Here is a 24,870-nt window from a genome sequence, read left to right as displayed (position 1 = left end):
AGAAGTGTTTCCTTCCGTACAGTTGCCACTGTGCAGATGATAAGGAGGATACTTTCTGTCACTGAAACAAGCTGGCTTTACATTGGCTCCTAGGAAGAGCATTGTGCAGATGGCCTTAAGTTTGGCCTCTTTGTTCTTGCAGATCATTATTTGTTGTATCGATTGTTTATGCCATGTGTTTATCCTGGCATAATTTTTGAAAGAGCTGCTGTTGTGCAGCAGTGCAATGTACAGTGTGTCCATTCACGGGGTAAATCACTGCCGTCAATCAGCCGGTGCAAGAGCTGCCCTTGTTCCTTAGCTGCTGGCCGGGCACAGCGTGTTCTCCATGCCCAGAGTGGTTATAGTCCCACATCCTGGGATGTTTTCAGTAGTGTTGGTCATGTTAACTGCAGTGCTGTTGGTACTCAGATCTCCATGAACTCAGAACAGAGAGCTCCTCACCCAGGAAAATAGTTAGAAATAGTTTAAGGAGAAGACAGGGCAGATGGTGCTGATTGGGCACAGGGCACGAGCAGTATTAGTTTGTAAATGACTGGACTCTTTAATTTCCTTATTGCTCTGTTTTCCCACACTCGTCCTTCTTAAACCACATTGATTCCTCCATTTCCCTTTCCCTAAAGATCCCATAGCTACTTTTACCATCCCAAGTTGCTCTTCCTTGCACCTCATAGTAGGTGCTCAAGCCCCATATGCAGTAACAGCCGTCGCTCTGCAAGGTGCTCTGGGACATTTACTCAATGTGATGGGTCTCACACTGGCCGTGAGGCTGATAGCTCTTCTGGGACAGCCCAGTGAGTATTGGGTTCTTCTGTCCTCTGTGTGCCTTTGCATGTGAAGATGAGCCTCTACCACATCACCTAAATGTTTTGCACCTTGTTAAACATATTGGGTGTAAGAATTTTTTCCTTATGTCAGGGAGAACACGAGAAAGGTACTTTGAGTGCTTTTTGTTGACTTGCATACTCTTGATGTGTTTTAGCAATCCAGGTTAAAATGTTGAAAGAATTTCAGTGCCAAGAGCGCTTCACCTCCCCTCTCCTTTCGCCCTTAGGGTGGAGAAATGAACATTTGGGTGAGATGCTGTCAAACCATAAGTATTATTATGTCCAAGAGCAAGATTCCTTACTGAGCAATGTGAACTAAAAGCTAAATATTATACTATCTCTTGAAATCACTTTCCTTAAGTCTCTGTACTTCATGATAGGGCTTTAACTTTCAATTGATTTTTGCTCGAAAGTCTCAAATTTGTTGGGCAGTCCTCAATCTATTCTATCATTCAAAATTTGTATTAAATATTTGCCAGTGTTCCTTTTAAAAATAATGCCTGTACCTTTAATATAACAGTATTAAGTATGACTAATCCAAATTAAACCAAAGTGTTAACTTACCCTTAACTGTCTAAATAAACATGGGCATATTTTTTTTTTTTCCCTCCCCAGATTTAGCTAGTGAGATGTTTGTTTCAAACATGTAACTTGCTGTTGTCAAAGTTTTCAGCAGGTGCAATGAAGTGCAGCAAATGTTGCTGCAAAAACCCAAGTCTGTCTTCGACTTCAGCAGATGTAGAGTGGGAAGAGTCAAGTAAATGAGAAATCACTGTGATGAAATGAAATTTATGCCACATTTCAAATTTGACATCATTGGTTTAGGTCTGAAGTGAAAACAAATGAAAACAGCAATCACAAAGTGAAAACTACTGTCCCAAAGTGTGTGAAGGTTCTTGAGTTATCTTAGTAAAGATTTGTGGGGTTCCTTTTTTGTTTGCTTGTTTAAAAGAAGGATTTTGAAGTCTTTCTCAAGCTTTTTGTCTTCCATCTATTGCCTTCTACACTTTGCCCACTTGTTTTCATGAACAACAGAGAGACGCTCCTACCACAGCACATTAACTCTTGCTCAGTTTTTTCTTAAATTTGCTTTCTCATGCATATTAATGTCATCAGAACGTGTGGTTTATGCAGTGCTGGATACAGCATGTGTGACTTGACTCTGGTTGCCTGCAATACACTTGAATGCTGATTTGAGAGGGGACACACACAGTGATGGAGGAGCTGCTTAAGCACCACCTTTACATATCCATCTGCCTAGTTTCTAGAAAAACATTCTAATTTGGTTCAATAAATGCAGGAAATAAAATCAGTTATATGATAACGATCTTAGAAAAATGGAATAACTAAGCTGTTGGCATTGACAGTTTTTTTTTTTTTCCTGGCCTTTCACAACTGTTTTGTGATATGCAGTAAGTATTCTGGCTACATGATACCTGCACCTCAATATTCATATTCTGAATTTATAAATATTTTATGATTTATTAAATCTCCATTTGTGATTATCTGCTGATCTAAAGGGTAGACAGTCTACATGTCAGAACTTGCCCAAGCTTGTCCTGCAGGCCTGTGGGAAAATCCTTAAAGGATTGTGTCAAAGATAAAACACTGAAGCTTAAAAATAGACATTCACTCCTCAAAAGGAATTTGCTACTCTTCCAAATTTGTTACTCACTGAGTCATGCTCTTATACACAAATACAGTGACCTCATCTTTACTGGATAGAGTTGAAGCTGTTCAAATCTTTTGCATTAATTTCATCTCCATCAGATGCAAAAAATGTGAATGCATACACCTGTAGTCATGCACACACTTTTTTTTTTAAAGCCAACAAGCTATTGCTCAGAACACAGTATGTTTGTCATTTTAACAGGTGAAACTGCAGCATGTATTGTGCCTAGCTGTACTTTTAAATTAATGTGTAAATGTCAGGAATGATGCAGTTCAAAGTAGCTCTAAACTCTAAACAAGTCCAAACTTTTTTAAGGCATAACAGATAAGCCTTTTATTTCAAACTTTCATCTGCCATAGCTCTGCTTGCATATATAAAATATAATAATCTATGTAAATAGGTTTACAGCTTACTTATATGTTTCCTTTTTTGTTATGACTAAAAATAATTTAAATAGCTCTCAGGACTTTGGATGGATCATGTAGGTTGTCAATCAAATAATTTGATTTCTTTTAATTGTTGATTTCTCAAAATTCAATACAGTTCACTTACTCTGATGTTTTAAACTTATAGTCAACCTGAAATAAGTGTGAGGTATAGGTTTTGTACTCTTATTCCACAGCTTGAACTGTCAGAAGAGAATCCGTAAATAAGTAAAATTTCTTCAGAGGATTTATAAAAGCTTTATCTGAGTTTTTAAAAATTGTTGACCAGATTTGAGATCTGATGAAATTATGATCCTGTAATGCCTTATTTTATATGTATTACTTTATGGTAGCTAGCTTTTTAAATTATCCCCAAATCTATCTGATTCTATTAATCTCTGTGTGGAAGTCATTGTCTAGAGCTGTACATTAAAGAACTTGATGTTTTGGTTTTGCTTTTAGGTGAGTTGTGTAACCTCATAACGCTGGATGTAGCGCACAATCAGCTTGAACATCTTCCAGAAGAGATTGGAAGCTGCACGCAGATCACAAACCTTGACTTGCAGCACAATGAGCTTTTGGACCTTCCAGAAACTATAGGTATGTGTAGAGGCTGAAGAAAATAAATCACTATTTCAAATAGTTCAGTAGGAGGAACAAATTTAAGAATGAGCATTTGGTTGGTGACTGTAAAATGACTGGTGTTCAGCTCAAGGCAGTTTCATACTTCAGATCAAAAGCAAAGTATGCGTGTTACCTTAAATGTAACTTCTAGCTTTCTGAATTACTTCATTAAATCTAGCTGTGCTGCAGAGAATGAGAGTTATAAGGAAAAAAATTCCATCACTTCTAGCTCTGACTTAAGGTGTTCTGTGGTTTTGAATAAATATCTACAGCTTGTCTGTCCATTCCATAATGAAACTGAGCATAAAAAGTAATAAAAGGCTAAAAGACTCTTAGTAGAAGTGTAATACTTTGGCAGATAGTTAAAAAGATAAAAGTTTTAAATGAATTCTGTATATTTTATGCTGTTCCATAGAATAAAAAAACCCCTTCCAAGTCCACAAAGTCCATGTTTTGATGCAATAAAATACAGGGGATTTGCAGTTTAGATTGGGACTAGGACTGAAATAAACACTGTCCTGGTCAGTGCCAGAAGCTCATGTAGGATGATATGACAAAATGTGACTCTTCCTAGTTAATGAAATCAGTTTTAAACAGGTGGCAGAGAAAGATGCATGCTATGATTTTAAAAAGACAAAAGCTAAGGCCATCATGATTTTAAGCTCTTATTTGTCACCAGAACATGCTTGGAAGAATGGACGTTATCACTTAAACAATATCTATATTGAATATTTCATTAATGTACTTTAACGCACAGTAAAGTGAATGAGCAGAAGAGTGAGAAATCATTTAAGAACACTCCAGCTTTTCTTCTAGCAGTAAATTGTTGAGTGTAGAGCTACTGTGGCTTTTTGTTTAGAAAGTTTGACCCAAACAGAGTTTACATTGATGAAGTATCTACTGGAGCTAAACTTCCTTCCTGGATTGATGATATTTTTAAACTCTGGAGATCCTGTTCCATCTGGAATTTGCATCTAACTTATGCAGTTCATAAGCATAGCCTTTATATTTGTAGCTGTTTTGTAAATCTTATTGAAAGTTGTTTTAAATTTATATGTAAATTAACATACATTTCATATTTAGGAAGCGAGTTCTCTCGATAAACTGTGAATTATGGGGAAAATTATCTAAGCAACAGTGAGATTTCCATTGTCAGGGCTTATTTAGACCACTATTGTTAATTCTGTGCAGAATAGTATGATTTACTGAGGAGTTTAGTGACTAGCAGTCACTGAACTTCTCAGAGTACCACAGAAATCTTACTTATGTTGTAAGACTCTGCTTGCAGGAAAGGTCTTTGGGTAGGAGAGGCACAAAATTACTTAGGCAGTTAAGTCCTTTCTGATAGATAGGGAATTGCTGACTGTGCAATCGAGATTGTTTGGACTCATCTGTTTTTTTCAGAAAGTTATTGTAAGCTTAGGTGGTTTGTCTTGAGTCAGGTTCATACCTGGTTGGACTGGATTTCTGACTATTTTCTTTGTTTTGTTTTTCCATTGCATTGTCCTAGTTTTTTGAAGTTACTAATTCTTAAACGTATATAGCTGTCTCTTTACATGCTTATCTGAGCTGAATATCAATGCTATATAGCTCAACAAACCACCGAAGTTAGATGAATAATGGTAAGAGACAGCAGTGCGCTATCGTGTCTTTAACCTTACACTGGTTCAGTTTTTGCTCCACTGGCAAATACCGGTTGTTTGTATTGACCGACGTGTAGCAGGTGAGCATTTCTGTTTAGAGTAAAGAATTATAATCAGAAATTGGTATTTGTGCCACATGGAGTTCACAAACAGCCAGAACTGAAGGGAAAAATTTTAAACTCCAGCTTAAATGATAATGATCAACCTACATTTATGCATGTTACAGAAAAGACAGCCATAGCCAGTTCAGCAACATTGGCTTTATTTCTTAGTCATCACAGTTTTGGTTCAACATTAAAGCAAGTTGCGGCTTGATTTTTAGATTACAGCTTGCTTTGTGGTTAGGATTGTTCAGCAAGAGACTTTGAGTACTGAGAAAAATGCAACGAGTAAATGGTGCATGGCGGCCTGGCGTGCGTCACTCAGCACGGCTGCGGGTCGGCCTTGCCAGCCTCTCTATCTTTCGCTCCAGTTTTTGTCTCTTCCCTACTTGTGGATATCTACCTGGCGTTTGGCACAACTGGCTTTTCTTGCAGTGTTTACACACTGCCAGGTTTCAGTACGCTTAATATATAAGTGCTGCTAATGTTTCCCCAGTTCAGTCGGAGGTGGGGGTCGCAGACTGGGTACAAAAAAGACCAAGCACATTTGCTCATTATAAATATTTAATGTACTATGAGCCTATGAGTCTCCTGTTATGGAACAGACTTTCCATTACTGCCAGGTCTGTCCCCTCCTCCCTCACTGACACCCTTTTGATGGAGGCCTGTTTTTTTTTTCTTGAGGGGGATGTTTTTCTTAAGCTGCTTTGAAAAACAAACAGCCCCCTTCCTTTTCTGTTTCTCCCTCACCTCAAAAAGGACCCCTTCCCTCTTTCCCCCACCCAAAATCCTTACAAAATGCTTCTTAAATTGACTGCTTGACTGTCTAACCAAGTTTTGGTTTTACCACAGAAAGATTTCTGGACCCGCCAATTAAAAAAAAAAAATTAAAAAAAAAGGCTTGTTTTCTGAAGTAGCTGTACTGTACTGAAATGTGCTGGAGCTGTGAGGAAGGGATGTTGAAGGGTGACACGCAGGGGAGTGGCAGGGAAGGGATTATGCATCAGCAATGATTACAGAGGTAGCAGAGCCAATATACCCACTCTGTAAAAATACAAAGTTCTTGTTTCAACTAAGGCTGTATAAGCACACTTTCGTGCTGTAACAAATGTCGATTTTAGATATTAGTTGTCAGGAAGTGACCTAATGTCTTGCTTTATAGTTATTGGCTTAATACATTCATATCTGTATTTCTGTTGATTGAAAATTGTAAAGTACTTTGTATATTAGATCACTTCCTGTAAGAAAAATGAGCTTTGTGGAACAGTTTAGCACATTCCAAGAGTCTCAAGTCTATAATCAAATTCAAAGTGGGATTTTAGTTGCTTAGTGTTTTAATTGCAGATTCCCCTCTCCCCCCCCCAATGTGTTTTTGTTGTTTGTTGTTGTGGGTTTTTTTGTTGTTGGTTTGGGTTTTTTTTTTGTGTGTGTGTGGGCAATTATGATCTACTTTTATTTATATAATGTTTTATCTCTGTATACTTAGCTGGCACACTAATATATCCAAAAGATTATAAAAAAGGTGAAGAACATACCATTTATACTAAAATTAATAAATGGACTTTTGAGAAAGAGAGAAAGCAAATTTTGGGTGGAGTAAAGTGTTTCTTTGGGTTATAAACTAGTTTGTGGTGTGCTCCTCTTTGAACTTTCAATTTTAGGATTCTGTACAAATGTGTTCACAATCTTATTTAAAAGCGCAGAAACACTTATATGAGAAATAAATTCAATAGAAACAGGATTATAGCTTTTTTTAAAAAAAAAACAAACAACAGATTCTTCATCTGGTTTGTAATTTTCTAGTTTTGTGTGTGGTTACATGTGGTGTTTGATTATAGTCAAATGTGCCATATTCATGGACATTTAAGGCAACAGACATTTTAATAAGAAAAAGAATAGTCAGTTGTAAATGTTCCAAAATGATGCTTTAAAAGCACAAAGAATTCCATCACTGGACACACTTTCCAGTGTCAGACATGGCCCTGTTCCTAAGAGATGGTTAGGAAAATGAGAGGCGTATTCAAAGCCCTACAGTATATTCCTGCCCTTCACTGGACACATTAGCTCAGAAACTGAAATCACAACTCTCATGAAAGTAAATATTATGTGGAGTAGCTTTGCCATTTTTGCTAGGTGAAATTGTGCAACAAGCTAGGCTTCGCATGCGTTTAGCCCCAGTCTACCTATGAGAGCATTGTGCTTTTAAGAAATATAATTGTTAAATCATGAAGCATCATAGCCAGAGCCAGGCATATGTAATTGGTACAGCTCAGGTTATACAAATTGTCGTTGAGAGCTTTAAGTCCCTAGAAGTCCTAGTAAAGATATTTCTGTAGAAATGTGGAACTATTTTAAAATGGTATTTTAAGTTTAGCAGGCTTAGAAAAGCTAGAGAAGTCTTATTCTGAAACATCTGACAAAATGCATTAGTCTTGATGAGATCCAGCAAAACACCTGCAGCTCCCTCAGTGCTCAGGAGCGATGTTCATACATGACTGATGGGTTTGATGCTGGTAATTATTCTCCATTCTGACAGAGCAAAGTGCATAGGCTCCTACACCAGCGTTGATGGCAGTATTCGTATTCTTAAAATTTAAGCACATGACCTAATGCTTTGGTCTGTGAGCATTCAGTACTTTGCAGGATCAAGCCTGTCTCACAGGCTCACACTCAGAGATCTGATCATCGTTCAGTGCTTTGTCTAAGGTTTTGTTCTTGGACTATGCTGTTAATGAAATGTTCTTAATTAGATTCTGCTAGTACTGGGCAGTCGCAGTAAGCCTGGCCTTTTTTTTTTTTTTTTATATATCCGGTGGAAAGCAGTGGCTCTCACTCTTTTATTCTCATTTTTGGGTTATTTATCAGCCTTTGCTAGTTCTCATGGTGGTCTCATAAAGGGAACGAAGCTTCTCGTTCTTGTTGGCTTCAATTCTAGACTTAGTAAATGGAAAGCAGTGAAATTGGCTAGAAAATAGTGTCTGGAGAAGGTAAGTGGGAAGTGACTGCACTGCCTCCTCCAAAGGCAGAGCAGGAGGGATGAAGAAAAGCTGTGAGGTGTCGACCTCAAACTAGTAAAAAGCAGACTGTACTGCAAGCGATGGGTAGGGAACACTTGGGTCTCTGTTCACACAGGTTGCAGTAGATGCGAAAAGCTCACAGGGCAACGTGACGATTATGCAGAAGAAAAAAATATCAGTTGCTTCCAAATTCAGGAAGTCACTGAGCCATATGCTGTTGAATCTTCCCCAGGCTCTTGGGGAAGTTTCAGGGTGTGCTTTCCCCTTTTCATAGGTTCTTCTGTTGGTATCTGCTATTGGGCATTTTTTTTCTGGAGACACACTAGATGCATATGTGGTCTGCATACAAGAATTCTTATGTTCCTCAATTAGCTAAAATGATAACTGTATATTCACGTGTTACATATTTACTCTATATAGTAGGGCAGACTTAAAAAATTAAACGCATTTGTCACTTAGGAAAGGTTAGTGTTTTTTCTGCATTGCCAGTTAGATATAAACTGTTCTTACAGTGTGATTTACGGTTATATAAATCTCTAATTTCACAGAAAGGTTTTATATCATCAATTGAAAAGGAAAATGAGACTACCAATGAAAAATTAAATGAAATAAATTTCAGTTGCTTTGTGTTATTGTATGAAGTATGAATTGAGTAAAATGTAATACTTTCACTGATAGCCCAAAACAAGTCCCAACTGTTGCTTTTGACTCTGTTGCAATGTGAAGTGCTTTTGTATTTTTTACCATTTTCAGGTAATTATAACTTCCCTTTTTTGCTGTAATAAATAACTGTCCAATGTAAGCCTGATATAATTAAACACATATGTACTGGTTTCCTTTAAAAGTCTAGCTTCTATTGGCTTATTCATTTTGAGTTTATTGATTTGATGTGTATTTATGAAACTATTTTTTTTATTTTGTATTATGGTTGGATATTCTTCCTGGTAAGACTAGGATGGGGACAGTTTATTTTAATGAATCTACCTACCATCACACAGTAATTAGATGTGGAGACCAATATGTACAGGTATATTATAACTGCAGCTCAACATTTTCAGAATGACTTGTATAGTGCAGAAAGAAAAAGCCCATAATCTTATTTTCTTTATGTAAGAAGCAGGCATAAGGGAAGAGTGATACAAAGGAACACATCAGAATCAAGACAAGCAGGTCTATTAGTTGCATGCATTTTGATGAATGCGTGTTAAATTGAGTTTTCATAGCTTAGACAGTTTCAGAAACATGTCACCAAGAGTTGGCGCTCTCTAACCTTACGCAGGTGTTGTGTGTGGTACATGTCAGGTACTTGAGCCTCTGTCACTCAAGTTTTGCCAGCGTCTTGTGTGCATCTCTCAGACATATGAAGTCAGCAGTGATTATGGCCTTGAATCAGAGTTGAAAAATAAATACCTGCTGACATGGTCACACTTTAGCCTTAATCTTGAAATAATGAGGGAAAACCAGTCTTTGGTTGATACTGTTAGACTGAAAATAGAGAGTAATCTCTTTGCTCTCTTCAAATGGCATTTAAACCAGTAAGGGTGGTAGAGATCAATTTTAAATTCATGTTAAATAGCTTTCGGATAGATAACATCTTTATGACAATTCCTAGGCTTTGTGTGAGGATAATGGACTTTGGTTTGAGGAGGACAGACAAATATGGACCCTGCTGACCCTTGTAATTTGTGAATCTGAATCTGCTTCCTACATTGGCCTGGTGTATGAGGAGATATTGGTGGCTGAAAAGAAAAATTAAAATACCCTAAAAATCACTTTACTGCTAAACCAGTAAAATCTGGAGTTTGTAAGTCAGGCTTTGCATTGTGTTCAACTATACTTTTGTATTTAGAAGAGTATAGTTACATTTCGTGCTTTGGCTTCTGTAGTTGGTTGCAACAATCAGGAGGGGATTCTCTTCTCTTCTGCCATTTTCCCAAGTGGTTGCCCTCCCTCCTCCATCACCTTTCTGTTCCCATTCCCAATTTTCTGAAAACATCAGCCTTTAGCCAAAGCATATTAAACATTAGGGATGTTCCAGCCCTGCAGGTTGTAGAAAGGATTTGACCTCTCTCAGATGATTGATGATTGACTGGGGATGTGAGTTTACATTCATACAAACCTATACGCTTTGGTTTAGGAAAAAGCTGCTCCCAGATCAGATGAGTCATGACTATGGAATTTTGTTCTGCTTTCCTCTGCAACATTTTCTCACTGAGATCACCTTTAGGATGTCTTGCCAGACCAGTCACTTCACGCTGTCGCAGTGTTGGACACTGGCAGACATTGTCTTTGCTTGTGGAATGCAATTGAAGGTTAAAATGGTTTACCTGAAGCCTTTCGTTTTACTCTACAGCTATCAGGGGAAATGGTTTGCTTTCTGACGGGAGATTAGATTAAACATGTCAACAGCTCCTTTCACCTAAAAATCTGTGAAACTGTTCAACAATTATCATGGAGTATGGTCGACATCTGGAAAAACTAATATATAGTAAGTACAAAGTGTGATACAGGCATCTTCTGACTTATGGCTATTTTAGGCTAGGAGCACTGTTGAAATACTTGAATGAAGTATTTAATCTCTATCCATAGCTGGCCACCTCTAGCTTGTCTAGTCTCTTCTATACAACTTTCAACTCCTTTAAGGCCCATAGGTCCCATGTGCTTTGTAACACACTCCTGGAACCTCTTTGGGCTTTTTCTTCCATATTGTCATCTTTGTTATTCCCACTACAAGATCAATGCGTTGTGGTGTATTAAGTTTAATACATGTATGTTTTGATGGTTGTTGTTTTTTTTTGTTGTTGTTGTTTTTGTTTTGTTTTGTTGTTGTTGTTTTTTGTTTTTTTTTTTTTTAAAGTAGCATCAAATTAGATTTTTTTTAAAAAAACTTTTTTTATTAATTTTGGATGTACCTCTTTGGTTTTGATTTTTTTTTAATGATGTCTGTTACCTTTTGTATGCAAACCAGCAATTTATTTTTCTTAAAATAAGGTCCCTTACTGAATTAAGTGAAATGCACTCTATGAAATACTATGTGGTCATGTAAAACACATTCTTGAATAGGTAGCTACTCACTGTATGCAAAGTTTAGTCAAATCAAGTTCTGAGAGTATTTATAGAAGTTAGACCATCAGAAATACGTAATAGTGCCATGTTGTTTGTAGCAAGTTCTTGCAATTATCTGTTGCGTGCCGAGGTTCATGTATAGCTTTGATTACAATCTTATGGGGTTTTGATGTGCACAGCTCTTGTAAGTCCAGTTTGTGTTTTTAACGTTATCTGCAGAAGATTTTTTTTTTCTAGTCAGCAGATTTTAATTTGATCTGATGCTTCTGCCTTATTTAGGAAAAAGCAACTGATCCTGATAGCAAACTAGCTTGATGAACTAAGTTATATAAAACAGACTAATTATTCCATCATTTTTGGTAACGTTTTTCACTAAGTAATGACCCTTCATCTAAAGATGGGGAATTTGAAGGATTATTTTAACTAAGGGAGAGGCAGGAAGAGGTGCGGTAAATCTCAGAAGAGAGCATTTGTCACTCCCTTTAGAAGCACTGGTCGGACTTTGAATTAGGAATTTGATTTTTTTTTTTTTATATATTATTCACTGTACCAGTTCCTTTTCCTCTTGATTTTGAAATATTCAAGAAAGAGATGTATTGCTCCTACTTGGAGAACTACTTCAGTTGGTCTTTCTAAAAAATGTGGTCTTGTGAGTGTGGTTTCTTGCTTTATTTCCAGTCTTCCCTTTGTTTTGGGATTGGCAAACACCTGTTTTTTCTTTGACTAATATTTCTGAGGTAACTTTAATAAAGAATTTAATTTAAACCATCTATTTAGAGTCCCTTTTATAGTAACTGAGTTTAATGTTTCTGGATTTGCATGCTTCCAAGTAATTTTTAATTAATTACGGTGTAAAATAAACAGTTAACCCTGAGAGACATGCAGTCACTCCAGTGAAGTGATTACAAATTCTGGATTTAGGTTGCTTCAAACCTGAGAGCTGGGTGAAGTGGAGCCCACTGATGGGTGTTTGTATGCTTTGCTGATGAAAAATGGACCTGAAACAAGGTGGCTGTGTGAAACCTGATTCCCAAGAATGACTATTCACACCAAAAGTTGAACTAAAACATTTTTTCAGTGACTTTCTGAGGCCTGGCATACGTTTAGGGCTTAGTCAGGCTTTAGTACCGTATTTTTAGATGTACTGATGGATGCAACAGTTGAGTTGCAAGGGTTTCTGTAATGGGCTCCCAAAGAAAGTAAGTTGGAAGGGGTTTTGCTTGGTGCTTTTCAGTTGTGGTTGTCAAATTGTTGCGTTCGTGAACATTTTCAGTCATTCTGCCTGCAAGGGGCTGTTTTAGAGGAACCGCTGAGGTATGGTTTCAGTGACAAAAGTACAACTGCAAATGATCCTGATGACTCTCGTGAGTTGATCGTGATCAGTTGTTACGTTCGTTGCCTCATTTCTTAGACTTAACCTGACAGCATGTCAGCAGGGTACCTATTACGGTGCCATCTCAGAAACCAGTAGCTGAATTGCAGAAGATGCAGATGAGTGCAGGCACTGTAAAGCAGCTCTGAATATGCGTATCAGCTAGGTAATGCTGAGCTCAGAGAGGTGTAAATGGGATCACTTTTGATGGTTCAATGCGCAAGGTGTGCTATTTAGCAACTCCTAACAGTTTCTGTTACAAACTGGAGTTTGTCACTAGGTGGTCAGAGAGCTGGTGGGAAGGCCTGAGCGTGTTAGCCAGCTGCCTGCTGGCTGGCCCATGGACCAAGGAGGCAAATATTAACAGCACTGTACTGAGCATTCCTTTACCCCCCCCCCCCAAAAAAAAAAAAAAAAAAAAGGTAAGTTTTAACACATTGAACTCTGAGGATCTTCTTTTTCTGTCAGCATGTGAAGATAAAAACTGATAAGGGTTTCTCACTGCAGTGAGTTCACAGTGAGGTGTGATTATAAACTCTGATGAGGATGAAGAGTTATCTGAGTCTAGTTGACAGAAGACAAAATGGCGGTAAATTGGCTATAAATAAATTTTGACTTGAAATGAGAAGGCAGCCCATACTGCCTGCATCAGCTGGATGCAGGACAGCCCTTCCAGGAGCAGTGGGAGAGGTGCTACTGATGAAGCTCCAGATGAAATTTTGCTGCTTTTTTTCTCAGGAATAACTGTATTTAGTGCTGTGGTGTGTAAAACAGTCACAGGCAATTTGGTACACGCAGGATGTGTCTTCTGTTATGCTTTTGCATGCCTTTCCCATGGAGGAAAAAGATAACTAGTAGGGAAACAGTTATAAAGTTCTATTGAGAAATGCTACTTATGATAAGAAAAAATGTCTGGTAGCTGCTATTTGTGTCTCCTTTCTGATAATGCCATGAGGATAGCCAGCATGTGTCTTTCTCCCCTGGAAAATTATGGTACAGTTTGACTCTCTCTAATGGCTGTCTTGTTTCATTTTTCTGAAATGCCACATTGCTGTTAGGAAGACAGCCATACACATACAACCTGTGCTCACAATCTGGGAATTGGCATAGCGACGTTGCATTGCTAAGCAACAGTTGGCATCATGCTGTCTGCTAGAGTCAATCCCTGTTCATTCTCTTTGACTGAAAAATCCAGAGCAGCATCTAGCTCAAGGTTTAAGTAGTGAAAAAAGAATAGTAGATTGATGTCTGATTTTGTGTAAAGTTTGTCATTTGTTTTGTTAGTAAAGCATTAAATAACAATTCAGAGAAATGCAGTCAGGATGTGCTTTGCTCATCTCTAGAATGGCAAATCCCAATGATCTTGGTGCCTTGCAATGGATTGTCTATCGTGGGAAGTGAGACCAGTTCCTATACAGCCAGCAATGCCAGATCTTGCCAAATACAGTGTTAACTATGTATGGCTACATTATGTACAAATGTACATCTTTATACTAGTGGATTGTAGGATCAAAATAGTTCTTAATTATCTTCTTTAGGGTGTATATGCACTGTAGTATTTAACCTCCAAAGATGAAGATTTTGTGCATGTGATAGCCCTGGATTTTAAATGCCTTTTTTTGGTTAAGGGAAGACTTTCCTTTGCTGCTTCTGCAAAAGCTAATTGTATACTTATTCAGAAGGAAAATGCTTAAAAAACATAAATAAAAATCCCAATGAGAGATACTGCTAGTTTAGTAACTTCAGGTGGCTACCTGTTGTTTTAACTTTTGTTTAGTTATTGATGATACTAAGTGAAATTTGTTGCTAAGCTTCTTAGCTAAATATCAGATATGCACTGAAAATTCATCCTCTGTTCTTTCTTGATTTGTGAGACCTGGATAATTTTTGATCTATATAAGTTTGGGTTTTGTTTGTTTGTTTTGTTTCTTTGTTTGCTTGGTTTTGTTTGGTGGTTTGCTTTGTGTGTTGTTTTTTTGTTTCTTTTTTTTTTGTTGGTTTCTTTTTTTTTTTTTTTTGTGGGGGGTTGTTTTGTTTTGTGGTTTGTTTTTTGGTTTGTTTTTTTTTTTTTTAATACTTTCATTGCTCTTTCGAATCTCCATTTTCAGTAACTACAGTGAATCATACAACATTCCCAACTTCCTATTTTTATTAGCTACATTCCCAGCTACTCAGTGATGTAGAGTCATTCTTACAGTATATTTTGACCAAGTTCAGGAAAGAGGTATTTTGCCATGTTCTATGTTGAGATTTTTCACCTGTCTAGCAGATCCTTTGTAAAATTTGTATTAACTTTAATTCTGCATTTCTTTTTATTTTGCTTCATCCTTTGTTTCCAAGCATATTTCATACACTACATTTGCTGCTGCTTTTGCTGTGTTCCAATAACGTTTGTATAAGTACATATGCATAGACATTAATATAACCTTCATTTAATGAGTAGTTAGACTGTACATATTAAGTTCCCTTCATCTTTCAAAATTATTTCTGGTTATTTTTTCTGCCGTTTGTTAAAGCTTATGTGTTTTTTTTTCTAATCTTTCTGTTACTTCAATTTGCAGAACAAATGTGTTGTGCCGTGAGTGGTTGTAAAAATTAGTGTAGAATAGCAAATGTTTTGCAAGGAACTGATTGATTGTGTGAACCTGTTCACAAGCTCCACTGGTGCGATATATGCACACGCGCAGACATGTTTTCTGATCATAAGGATGAGCCAGAAGACTAAGTATTGTTCTTTGTACTATTTGCCAGTTGACTTTTCAGTGAAATTCAAGGTCTTACTACCTGTAGGAGAGTCTAAATGCCCCAGCACTATATAGTTCAAAGACATCCCTTAAGCAGTTAATTTTGGTCTTGAGTACTGGTTAGATGGTAAAGGTTGGAGGTTCATATAGGAAATTTTCAAGTTACAGGTTTTGCAAGAATTTTTTTCCTGACAGAAATATATATCAATTGGGATGGTCAGCCTGGCAATATTCAGAAATATTTTTATATACACTGTTGTCCAGATTGTTGTGGACTTCCTCCAGACTTTACCTTCAGTATTATTCAGAAAACTTAGAATGTGTTGTGTTGGTTTTTTGTTTGTTTGTTCGTTTTGGTTGGCTTTTTTTTTCCCTCCTGTCACTTTTCAAAGACTTTGTTGCTTTTGGAGGATGGCAAAGGTTTTTTTTTTTTTTTTTTTTTTTTTTCCTGTAAAGGAAATTGTTTTGCCAGGACCTGACCTGTGTGATGTATGCCCAAGTTCTGGTAATATGAGTCATGGCATTGAATGATGCTATCTGTAGGGGACATCTGGAGTATGATAGGGGTTTTGTTGGTAGAAAGATCAGGGTGGAAGGACTTCTACAATAGGACATAAGCCTTGCTTACTGTATCATGCACAATTTAAGAATATTTAATATGTACAGTCTATTTCTGCATAGCTGACTTGAAAAACACTGTAGTCTGTATATCTCCTGTTTTGGGATGATAGTTCCACTTTACCATATGAAAACTTTGAAGTATAGAGTGTGAGACAACAGAAGAATCAGAAGTCAAACCTTGTTCTGTGCCTTTATGTTAATCTAACTATATAATAATACCTGTTTTCTACCTGTAGGAAATCTGTCCAGTCTAAGTCGTCTTGGCTTGAGGTACAATAGGCTGTCAGCAATTCCGAAGTCTTTAGCAAAATGCAGTGAACTCGATGAACTGAACTTGGAGAACAACAACATTTCTACTTTACCAGAGGTGAGGATTAGAGGGAGTGGATTGGGGAGGGAATGTTGTAAGGCAGTGGTGTTCTGTAGAGGTATTAGAATGTGTGAAATTATTTCATCTTGCATCATAACTGAGGAATACTATTTTAATCTACATGTGTGTAATGTGAAATATTGCAATTCTGTACATATTAGGTATATCTGACTAGTAGAGAAGAACTAATGTCAAAAGTGGGAGCAATACATGTGATTGTACTTGCTCTCCTGTCTCTTTAGAAAACCTTAAATATGGAGTCCAGGTTCAAGCTAGATAAGTGTTTCTCAGTGTTTCTGTTTCATGGAGGCGGGGAAGAAGTAGAAAAATGGAAAATGATCTGGCTCTTTCCCCATCTAACTGAGGCAAGAAAGACCTTTAAGAGAGTGAGTAAAGCTTGTCACAACTACTTGGCCTCAGCATTCTCAGTGTGTAAAAGCGTGCTGTTGACACCAGTGCGATAGCATCTGGCAACTCATTGACACACCGTCCGTCAGTTAGGAAAAATAAAAATTTGCATAATTTTTCAGTTTCCAGTTGCTCTGGAAATGTGAGGATCATGGGAGAAAAGAGGAAGAGAAATCCATTTTCTTGCTTTTCTTTTTATGGATGCTGCAACTTGATTGTCTTACCTTGGTCTCTCTTGCTTCAAGCTTAGTGTGGGACCAAGGAAAATGTCTGTAGTTCCGGAGCCACCTTATCAGTCTCTTCAGTTAACATATTCCCTGAATAGAGTGCTTTGCTAGCTCAGGGGTGAAGAGGCAGAAGGTCCTAGTCCCCAGTGCATCTGTGTGTTTTTGTATACTCCTTCTCTAGAGTTGTCTGGAAATGTGCTCCTGTGGACTCCAGTTTCACAGTCCTGGATAGCTAGTTGGTTACAGACCATTTTTTAAATACAGCTTTGATGTCTGCAGACTTTGAAACTATTTAAACTGTTGGGTTGAAACTATTTAAACTGCTTTAAACCTTTTAATTTCCTTAATTTCTTGAGATCAGGGCAGCAGAGTGTGAGATGTTTGGCTGTATATTGTATACTTCTGGTGCTAGTAAATGTTCAGAGAAAAATGTTTGACTTGAAGCATTAGTGCTGGGAAAAAAAAAAGACAGAAAAAAATTTGATGTGATTGATTATTATTTTGGATATTTCTTCCATTGCTTTACAACATTTTGAGATGATGGCTTTGGGACACAACATAGAGTTTATATTCTGTATGTTTTAATGATGGTCCAAACTGCTTTCCTAAACTGTCATCTCCACCCTTCCATGCTGTATAAATTACTAGTATAAAATGAGTTAAAATGTTACCTAAAGAAGTATATAGGAAGCTACACATAGAAGAAAACCAAAATGCATTTGGAGTTAGGCAAAGCACTCATAGTAAAAAAGTGCAGTAAGTAACTACTTTCCTTCAGATAGGTTTCTGAACTCAGCAGGGATAGACTGAAAACATAGAATTTAAAAAATCTTTGGGTAAAATTAGAATTTAAGAAAATGTTACTGAGTGAAAGCCACCAGGCCGCTTTTAAGATGCGAGCTAAAATAGCTGACCCCACCCAGACATATTATAAAAGCAACTGCGGTATAATTACAAAAAGCTAATGTGAGGAATGATTACTTGCTTTAAAATATGTTCAGTCATAATACAAAACTCTTTGTGACTGTGCTGCCTTCTTCATGTATATTTGCCAACAATATATTAACACTTAAGCTGCTATCTTGCAGAAATGTATAGTTTATGCTGTAATCTGTTTAAAGGAAAACATTCTGTGCTATAATACAAAGAAATGTATTTGTAGAAGAAACATAGCTGAAGCTGCTGACACAATGCCTAATAAATATTTTATCTTAAAAGGATGGGCAGGGAGAAGGCAGCACTGTCACAGCTCTCATAGATACAAGAGCATTGTTCTCTTTGTACTGCCAAAGCCCTCTTGCTTCCCTTCAAATGTGTTTAATTACTCTAGGCTATTAGACTGTATTAGCTAACATATTTTTAATATTTTTTTGTATGGAAACAGACTTGAAAAATGTTTTTTTGAAATGCCAAGATTCATTTGAAGCAATAAAGTATGTTTGTAACAGAGCTCAGGGACTGCCTTAACCCTAGGACAAAGAATAGCTGTTAATTAAAGTATAGCTAGAAGCAGTATTTCCTAATCAAAGATTATACTAGTTAATGATTAGATTAGCTTAATATTGATTTGAAGATCTATTATTTTATCTTTAGGGGAAAAATTGCTTCACTAATATTTGCTAAGATGCCCCCAGAATTGTATTTCAGTGCTTAAAGTTTTAACCATGCCATGTAAACAAGTCCCTATTTGATCCTGTTTTATTTACAGTAGTGTTAATAAACTATTTAGAAAAGTTGCCAAAGTTTTCCTGGTGAAACATCAAAACCATGTTCTTAAAGCTTTTGCAGTAAATATAGCACTGAAGTTGCAATCCAGAAACACTGACATTAGGAATATGGTTGGAATAATTATCTTGTTACCGTTCATTCCTGATTGCAGATGTTGCATTATTTATGGTATGTAATGCTATGCATAAATCTCCAGGTTCTGTAATACTTAAGCAAATAGGGCTGAATTCAAGTTGGCATAGTAATAAGCAAAGGTGACACTTAAGCAGTAATTTAGATCTCATTATTCATCCCAACAGTTCCAGCAACGTGCTTGGCACATAGCTAACAAATAAACTCCGAGATCCACACTGCTGAGATTTTAGAATCTAATTAGATTGTGAAGTGAAATGAGACTCTGTATTCAATGGGCAACCATTGCTATCCAGTTTAACTCCAGGCTTCTTGCTTTTAATTTCTTGGGGGTGGGGGGGAAGTGGAGTAGTAACTATTTAGGAATATTTCGAAATCACAAAAAAACCCTGGAATTTCCAAATCCTTCCCTTCCCATTTTTTTTCTCTATCCTGTCCAATTATCTGAAACTGTTAAAGCCTAAAAGGAAACCTACCCGATGTGATCACAGTATGGATTTTTATTGAATTAACAAAGATTTGTACCAGAGGTATCAAATGCCTGTTTGAAAAACTGCATGCAGTTGATACTTCTTTATACCCTCTCTCAGCTGTGAGCAGGCAGCAAAACTGGGCGAGCTGCAGTGGGGTGGCATTGGCCGAAGCTGGATGGACACGCTACTGACTCTGCCTGCCAGCCCCTGCCCCTGTGCTCTTCAGAGCCGCCCGAGGTGTAGCAGTGTGGTAATAAAAACATTCCTTTCGGAGGAGAAAAGAGCTACAAAACCTCCTAAACTTGTTCTTTTAAATGTGATATGTTTGCTTTTTTTGTATCTGGCAGTATGTAAGGAGAAAGGGGGAAATAAGGTAAAGACTGATGACTGTGAGCATAGATTGTTGCTGACGGAAGTTTTATCACATTTAATACTGGTTTGTGTGTTGCAACACTTACTTAGGGGATGGACTTGAGGGGAAAAAACATTTCTAATTAGACCCATGAGGGAAAAGAGATGTATTCAAATAAATCTGTCCTAAGTTCCTGGGTGGTTTTCTTCTCTCTACAGGGTCTTTTATCCAGCCTTGTCAAACTGACTAGTTTAACACTCGCCAGGAACTGCTTCCAGTCCTATCCCGTGGGTGGCCCGTCCCAGTTCTCCACAATCTACTCTCTCAATATGGAGCACAACCGCATCAATAAAATCCCCTTTGGAATTTTCTCTAGAGCTAAAGTATTAAGTAAGCTGAACATGAAGGTGAGGCACAGAACCATGCTACTGTGTGTAAAGTCAATGAGGAGCTCTGTTTGCTGCTTCATGAATTCTGGCAAATTTAATAATACAAGGAATGAATTTATCACGCTGAAGTGGACACTCCTTCTGTCACATATAGGAACAATTCTGTATTAGTTTAAAAATCTAAGATCAAGACATTGATTTGTCTATTTTTGTTAGTTAAGTTTTTGTCACATTTTCTTGAACAATGAAAATAAGAAAGTAGGTTGCAAAGTTCGTGAATGTTCACATGGGACATGAACACGTAGTGTAGCTTATTTCTTCCCCCCTCCCCGTTACAGTTTAGATTATAAACAAAATTATGTGAAATATATTTTTTTAATATATTCTTTCAAAACTTAAGTTTGGAGACTTTTGGCAGTAGTTGTAGAGCACAGAAAAAGAATCTGTAAGTCTCTGCTTTGTACACTTAGAGCGAAGAAAACTAGGAAAAAGAGAGTATGTTCTTCTGTGAATGGTTTTGTTTTGAGTTCTTAAATTATTTAAAAAAATAATGGTTCAGCTACAGCTTTAGAATATCTTTTGGCACAAATCGATTCTCAGTTTGCATTAAGACCATTTTTTTTTAATCACAGACCTGTTTGTAATTTTGCATGTTTACCAGGACTTTGTATGACCTGGGGTTTTTTTAGATTTTGTGGTGTCTGGTCTCGTTCAAATTTTATAGCAGCATTTTGAGCAGTAAGATGTTCAGCTTAATTTCAAATGCTTTTACTGTGAGCCATTAAGGTATATTTCCTTTGTGATATGTTTGTGGGTTTTTTTGTTTGTTTTGATTTTTTTGTTTGGGGTTTTTGTGTGTGTGTGTGTGGTAGTATGTTTTGTTGTTGTTGTTGTGGGGTTTTTTGTTTTGTTTTTTTTTTTTTTTGTTTTTTTTGTTTGTTTGTTTGTTTTTTGTTTTTTTGTTTTTTTTTTAGCAAATTCCATGTATTTTTAGGATTCCAGTGTTGCTCATAGCATCTTTGTAAGTTATGGTGAATTTTCTGTTGTTTTTTTTGGGTGTGTTTTTTTTGTTTTTTTTTTTTTTTTTTTTTTTTTTTTTTTTTTTCCCCTCACCTTCCATTGTACCCAGCAAAGAGAGGACAAAAAATGTTTCAACTACTGGGACACATGAAATCTTGAGAATTATCTACTTCTAATTTTTCCACTCCAGTTTATATTAGTAACACAGAGTCAATTCTGTGACTTTAGGTTGTGACTGCTTATTATGTTTGGAGGAATTAAAAAGATATTTGACCAATTATTATTAGCATCTTATTCTTCTGATTTAATTATCAACTACTTTGTTATGAAGTATTTTGTAAGCAGTTTGTTTAATCTCTCAGATGCCTTGCCAGCTTCTTGCAAGCGCAGACCCTAAATGTTTGATATGTTAAATCACAGGACAATCAGCTGACCTCTCTCCCCTTGGACTTCGGGACTTGGACTAGTATGGTAGAACTGAACTTAGCGACCAATCAGCTCACAAAAATCCCTGAGGATGTGTCTGGGCTTGTTTCTCTTGAGGTGAGCAAAGAGTATAAACAAATAGCTAAGTGAATCCCTGCAAATAAGCATTCTCTGCTTCAGGTTTAAGTCATATTACTTTTGGGTCAAATAAAGTGAAACATGTATAAGTATGTATGCTATTTCATTAGATGTGTTGCATCTTTTTACGGCTGTAGTCAATAGCTTTTTGAATGTTGTTCTTCAGGCTCTAGATGAGTGTCTGTGCACAAAGAGTGAAGTACATACATATTTTTAACTATGTAGACATTTTTCTCAACAGAAAGTTAGTGTTATAAATGCAATGGCACTGAACTCAGTTCGATTCCTAGAGAGACCAGCGTGGAAACACAATTAAATAGTCTACAGCCAAAAGTGGCTTGAATGTAGTGCCATGGAGCCTCGTAGGCAGCAGGGTGGGAATTCTCAGCCTTTTAGCAGGAAGAACTTGTAGGTTGAAACTGTGAACTAAACCTGTTGTGTCCACTGTTCCTGTTTCCCAAGGTACCATCAGCAGAGACAGACTTAATTGCCTTGGAGGGACATAAAGGTAGAGGTGCTTGTTCAGGCAGTTGAGGGGACTTCAATAGCCTCTGTGAGTTGCTGGGAAAAATCTGTTAAAGTACAATAGCAAATGGCATATTTGAAATTGCAGATTTCCAGTGTGACTGCTGCTTTGAATAATTAATAATTCCCATAGTTTGGGGTAAATATTTTATGTCGGAGTAATAGCTATTTAGTGGCCTGGTTCCCTTTAAGTTAAGGCTGTGATTGATGTGATTGAGAAGTTAGTAACCTCTAACAACTGGATTTGCCGGTGGTCTGCTGGCTGCCGAAGCTGGAGAGCTGCGTGGCCGGCAAACCTGTTACCACTATTTTTCTCTATAATTAAAAAATCAAATACAAATAACTTTGGGCAGTGTTTACACCAAAGTGAAGGTTCCCACAGCAGTGCTAAGACAGCTGTGTTGCATGTAGGTAGTATTTTCTGTTCCTGCCTTTGTTTCTTGATATGTGATTAAAACACTACTATTCTTATCATTCTGTGTATATCATAGTGCATAAAGGAAGGCCACCAAAATACTGCTTGTGCGGATGCCAAGACTTCGGCTTTTATTAATTTTCATTTTCACTTTGATTTTAGCCTTGTTTCCTGTTCTGTTCCTGACTTTGGTATTTCCATGTTACATGAAGCTAGTGAGAGTTGGGACTGGTAGAAGTCAGGCATTTGCAACATTCGCTGGCTTAGCAGGCAGTTGTATGTGGCTAGGAAGAGGGTCTGCACTGGGTCCTCTTTCACATCCTTGTGTTTCAATGTGACTTGTTAAATAACTAGTTAATAGCATTGTTTAGTCAGTAATTTATTACCTTACTCACCGTGTTGTTATGAGGCTTGATTACTTCTACAGACTGCAAGACTTCTCTGGAAGAAAAATGGTATACTAGTGTAACCCCTGTTAACTTGCGTGTGGTATAATGAGTAAGTCTGTTAATTGACATTGCAAATAAGGATGCATTTCTCAAACCTAGGGTATTTATAATTCAACTTAGAAAAGGGGAGAAAAACAAGAGGATAACACCATAATAGGGGCAGGTATGTGATAGGAGACCATTTTGAAAAGTCAGTTGGATACCTGTGCAGTGTTCTGCTTAAGTGCACTTATCTGTATGTTTACTTGCTGCTGCTCCTAACCAAAGGGACATAGGGAGAAGAAGAAGTACTAAGCTTTTAAAAGAGGACTTGGCAAGCACAGCAAATAATGTAAAACATGATTATGAGATAGCTATAAGGAAGCATAACAAAATGATAGGGAAGTCCAGGAAGAAATTGGTTTTCTTTGGTCATTTGAAGAAATAAGGTATTCTTTAGTTTTGTTCTGCATTTATTATTATGTAAAATAATGTTTGAAAGAATTCTGTCTTAAATCTATGTATTTGTATCATTAAAGACTCTAAAAAATTATGTTAATCACTGATTTGCTTTTTTTTTTAAATCTTTTCAGTTTGCTTCCATAATTTAAATATAAGCTAATCTTGGACTTTATTACTTGAAAACATAAAGAGATCCTGCCTTAATTTGTTACTTACTTATTATGTTGCTGAAATTCTGTGTGTTTGGTTGTTTTGTCTTTTTTTGAGGTTCTTATCTTGTCAAACAACCTCCTAAAGAAACTTCCCCATGGAATTGGAAATCTACGGAAACTCCGAGAATTAGATCTAGAGGAAAACAAACTGGAATCCTTGCCAAATGAAATAGCTTACCTCAAGGATCTGCAGGTGAAACAATAATTGGCCAAGATAAACATCTTATGTTCTTTATTTACACTGTGCTGATTTAATTACAGCTAGGGTGATGAGGGAAACTATTTGGGTCTGGACATAAAACCAAAAGTTAAAAGTCTTGAGTGACTTCATCCACAGTCTGTCCCCACTAATTCTTCCCTGGATTTATCAGTTAATATTGAACAAACAAATTTTGAAGAGTTTCACTTGTACCATGAGTACAATACTGCCACAGGAATAGCCTCTGATTTCAGTCATATTCATGAAAGCTTTTGTATTTAGGCGCATATTTTACTGTGCACTATTTTATTTTTATGTTTAGTGGTGCTTAATAGAGGTCTGAAACGTTGTTGAAGGCTAGAAAGTTTTTTTGTTCAAATGCTGGAGGGTAGAGACCATCAATTTATCAGCTGTACATCTTGTTACTGGTGGTTGTTTGAAGCAGAAGTCATTAACTTAATTTTTAAAAATATGTTTTTCCCTTAGAAATTGGTTCTGACTAATAATCAGCTGACCACCCTTCCCAGAGGGATTGGTCACCTTACCAATCTGACTCACCTTGGGCTTGGAGAGAATCTTCTCACACACCTTCCTGAGGAAATTGGTAAGATCCCTTTTTCTGTTTTTATGCAGTGTGCCTGAGCCCTAAGATAAGCATCTACTGTGCTCATAAGTAGAGGCCACAAAATTCATTTGAAACTTCTAGATATATACAACCTGATGTGAAGCATAGGCTACAGGAACACTATAGTGTATGATCTTTATCTTGCTGAACTGTAGTGAAACGAATGGTCTAGCTTTTCTCAGTTCTGCAGAAAGCTGCCAAACACACATGAACTTGGAATGGTAAGATT

General features: G+C 37.0%; 1 protein-coding gene across 3 annotated transcripts in view; it reads left to right on the top strand.

Moving 5' to 3' along the window:
* Positions 1 to 24,870, top strand: part of SHOC2 (SHOC2 leucine rich repeat scaffold protein) — a 70,562-nt gene that overhangs the window by 38,087 nt on the left and 7,605 nt on the right. For all 3 annotated transcript variants that reach the window (XM_032988674.2, XM_032988673.2, XM_032988675.2), the window contains exons 3-8: positions 3,387 to 3,524; positions 16,349 to 16,479; positions 20,021 to 20,209; positions 21,632 to 21,754; positions 23,873 to 24,010; positions 24,503 to 24,620. In XM_032988674.2, coding sequence (XP_032844565.1) covers positions 3,387 to 3,524; positions 16,349 to 16,479; positions 20,021 to 20,209; positions 21,632 to 21,754; positions 23,873 to 24,010; positions 24,503 to 24,620 — 837 coding nt within the window. The remainder of the gene's footprint in view (positions 1 to 3,386; positions 3,525 to 16,348; positions 16,480 to 20,020; positions 20,210 to 21,631; positions 21,755 to 23,872; positions 24,011 to 24,502; positions 24,621 to 24,870) is intronic.

This window comes from Tyto alba, unplaced genomic scaffold (assembly GCF_018691265.1).
Source record: "Tyto alba isolate M040663 unplaced genomic scaffold, T.alba_DEE_v4.0 Super-Scaffold_1, whole genome shotgun sequence".
NCBI lineage: Eukaryota > Metazoa > Chordata > Aves > Strigiformes > Tytonidae > Tyto > Tyto alba.
Note: the sequence above shows the minus strand (reverse complement) of the source record. Positions and strands in the feature narration are given on the sequence as shown.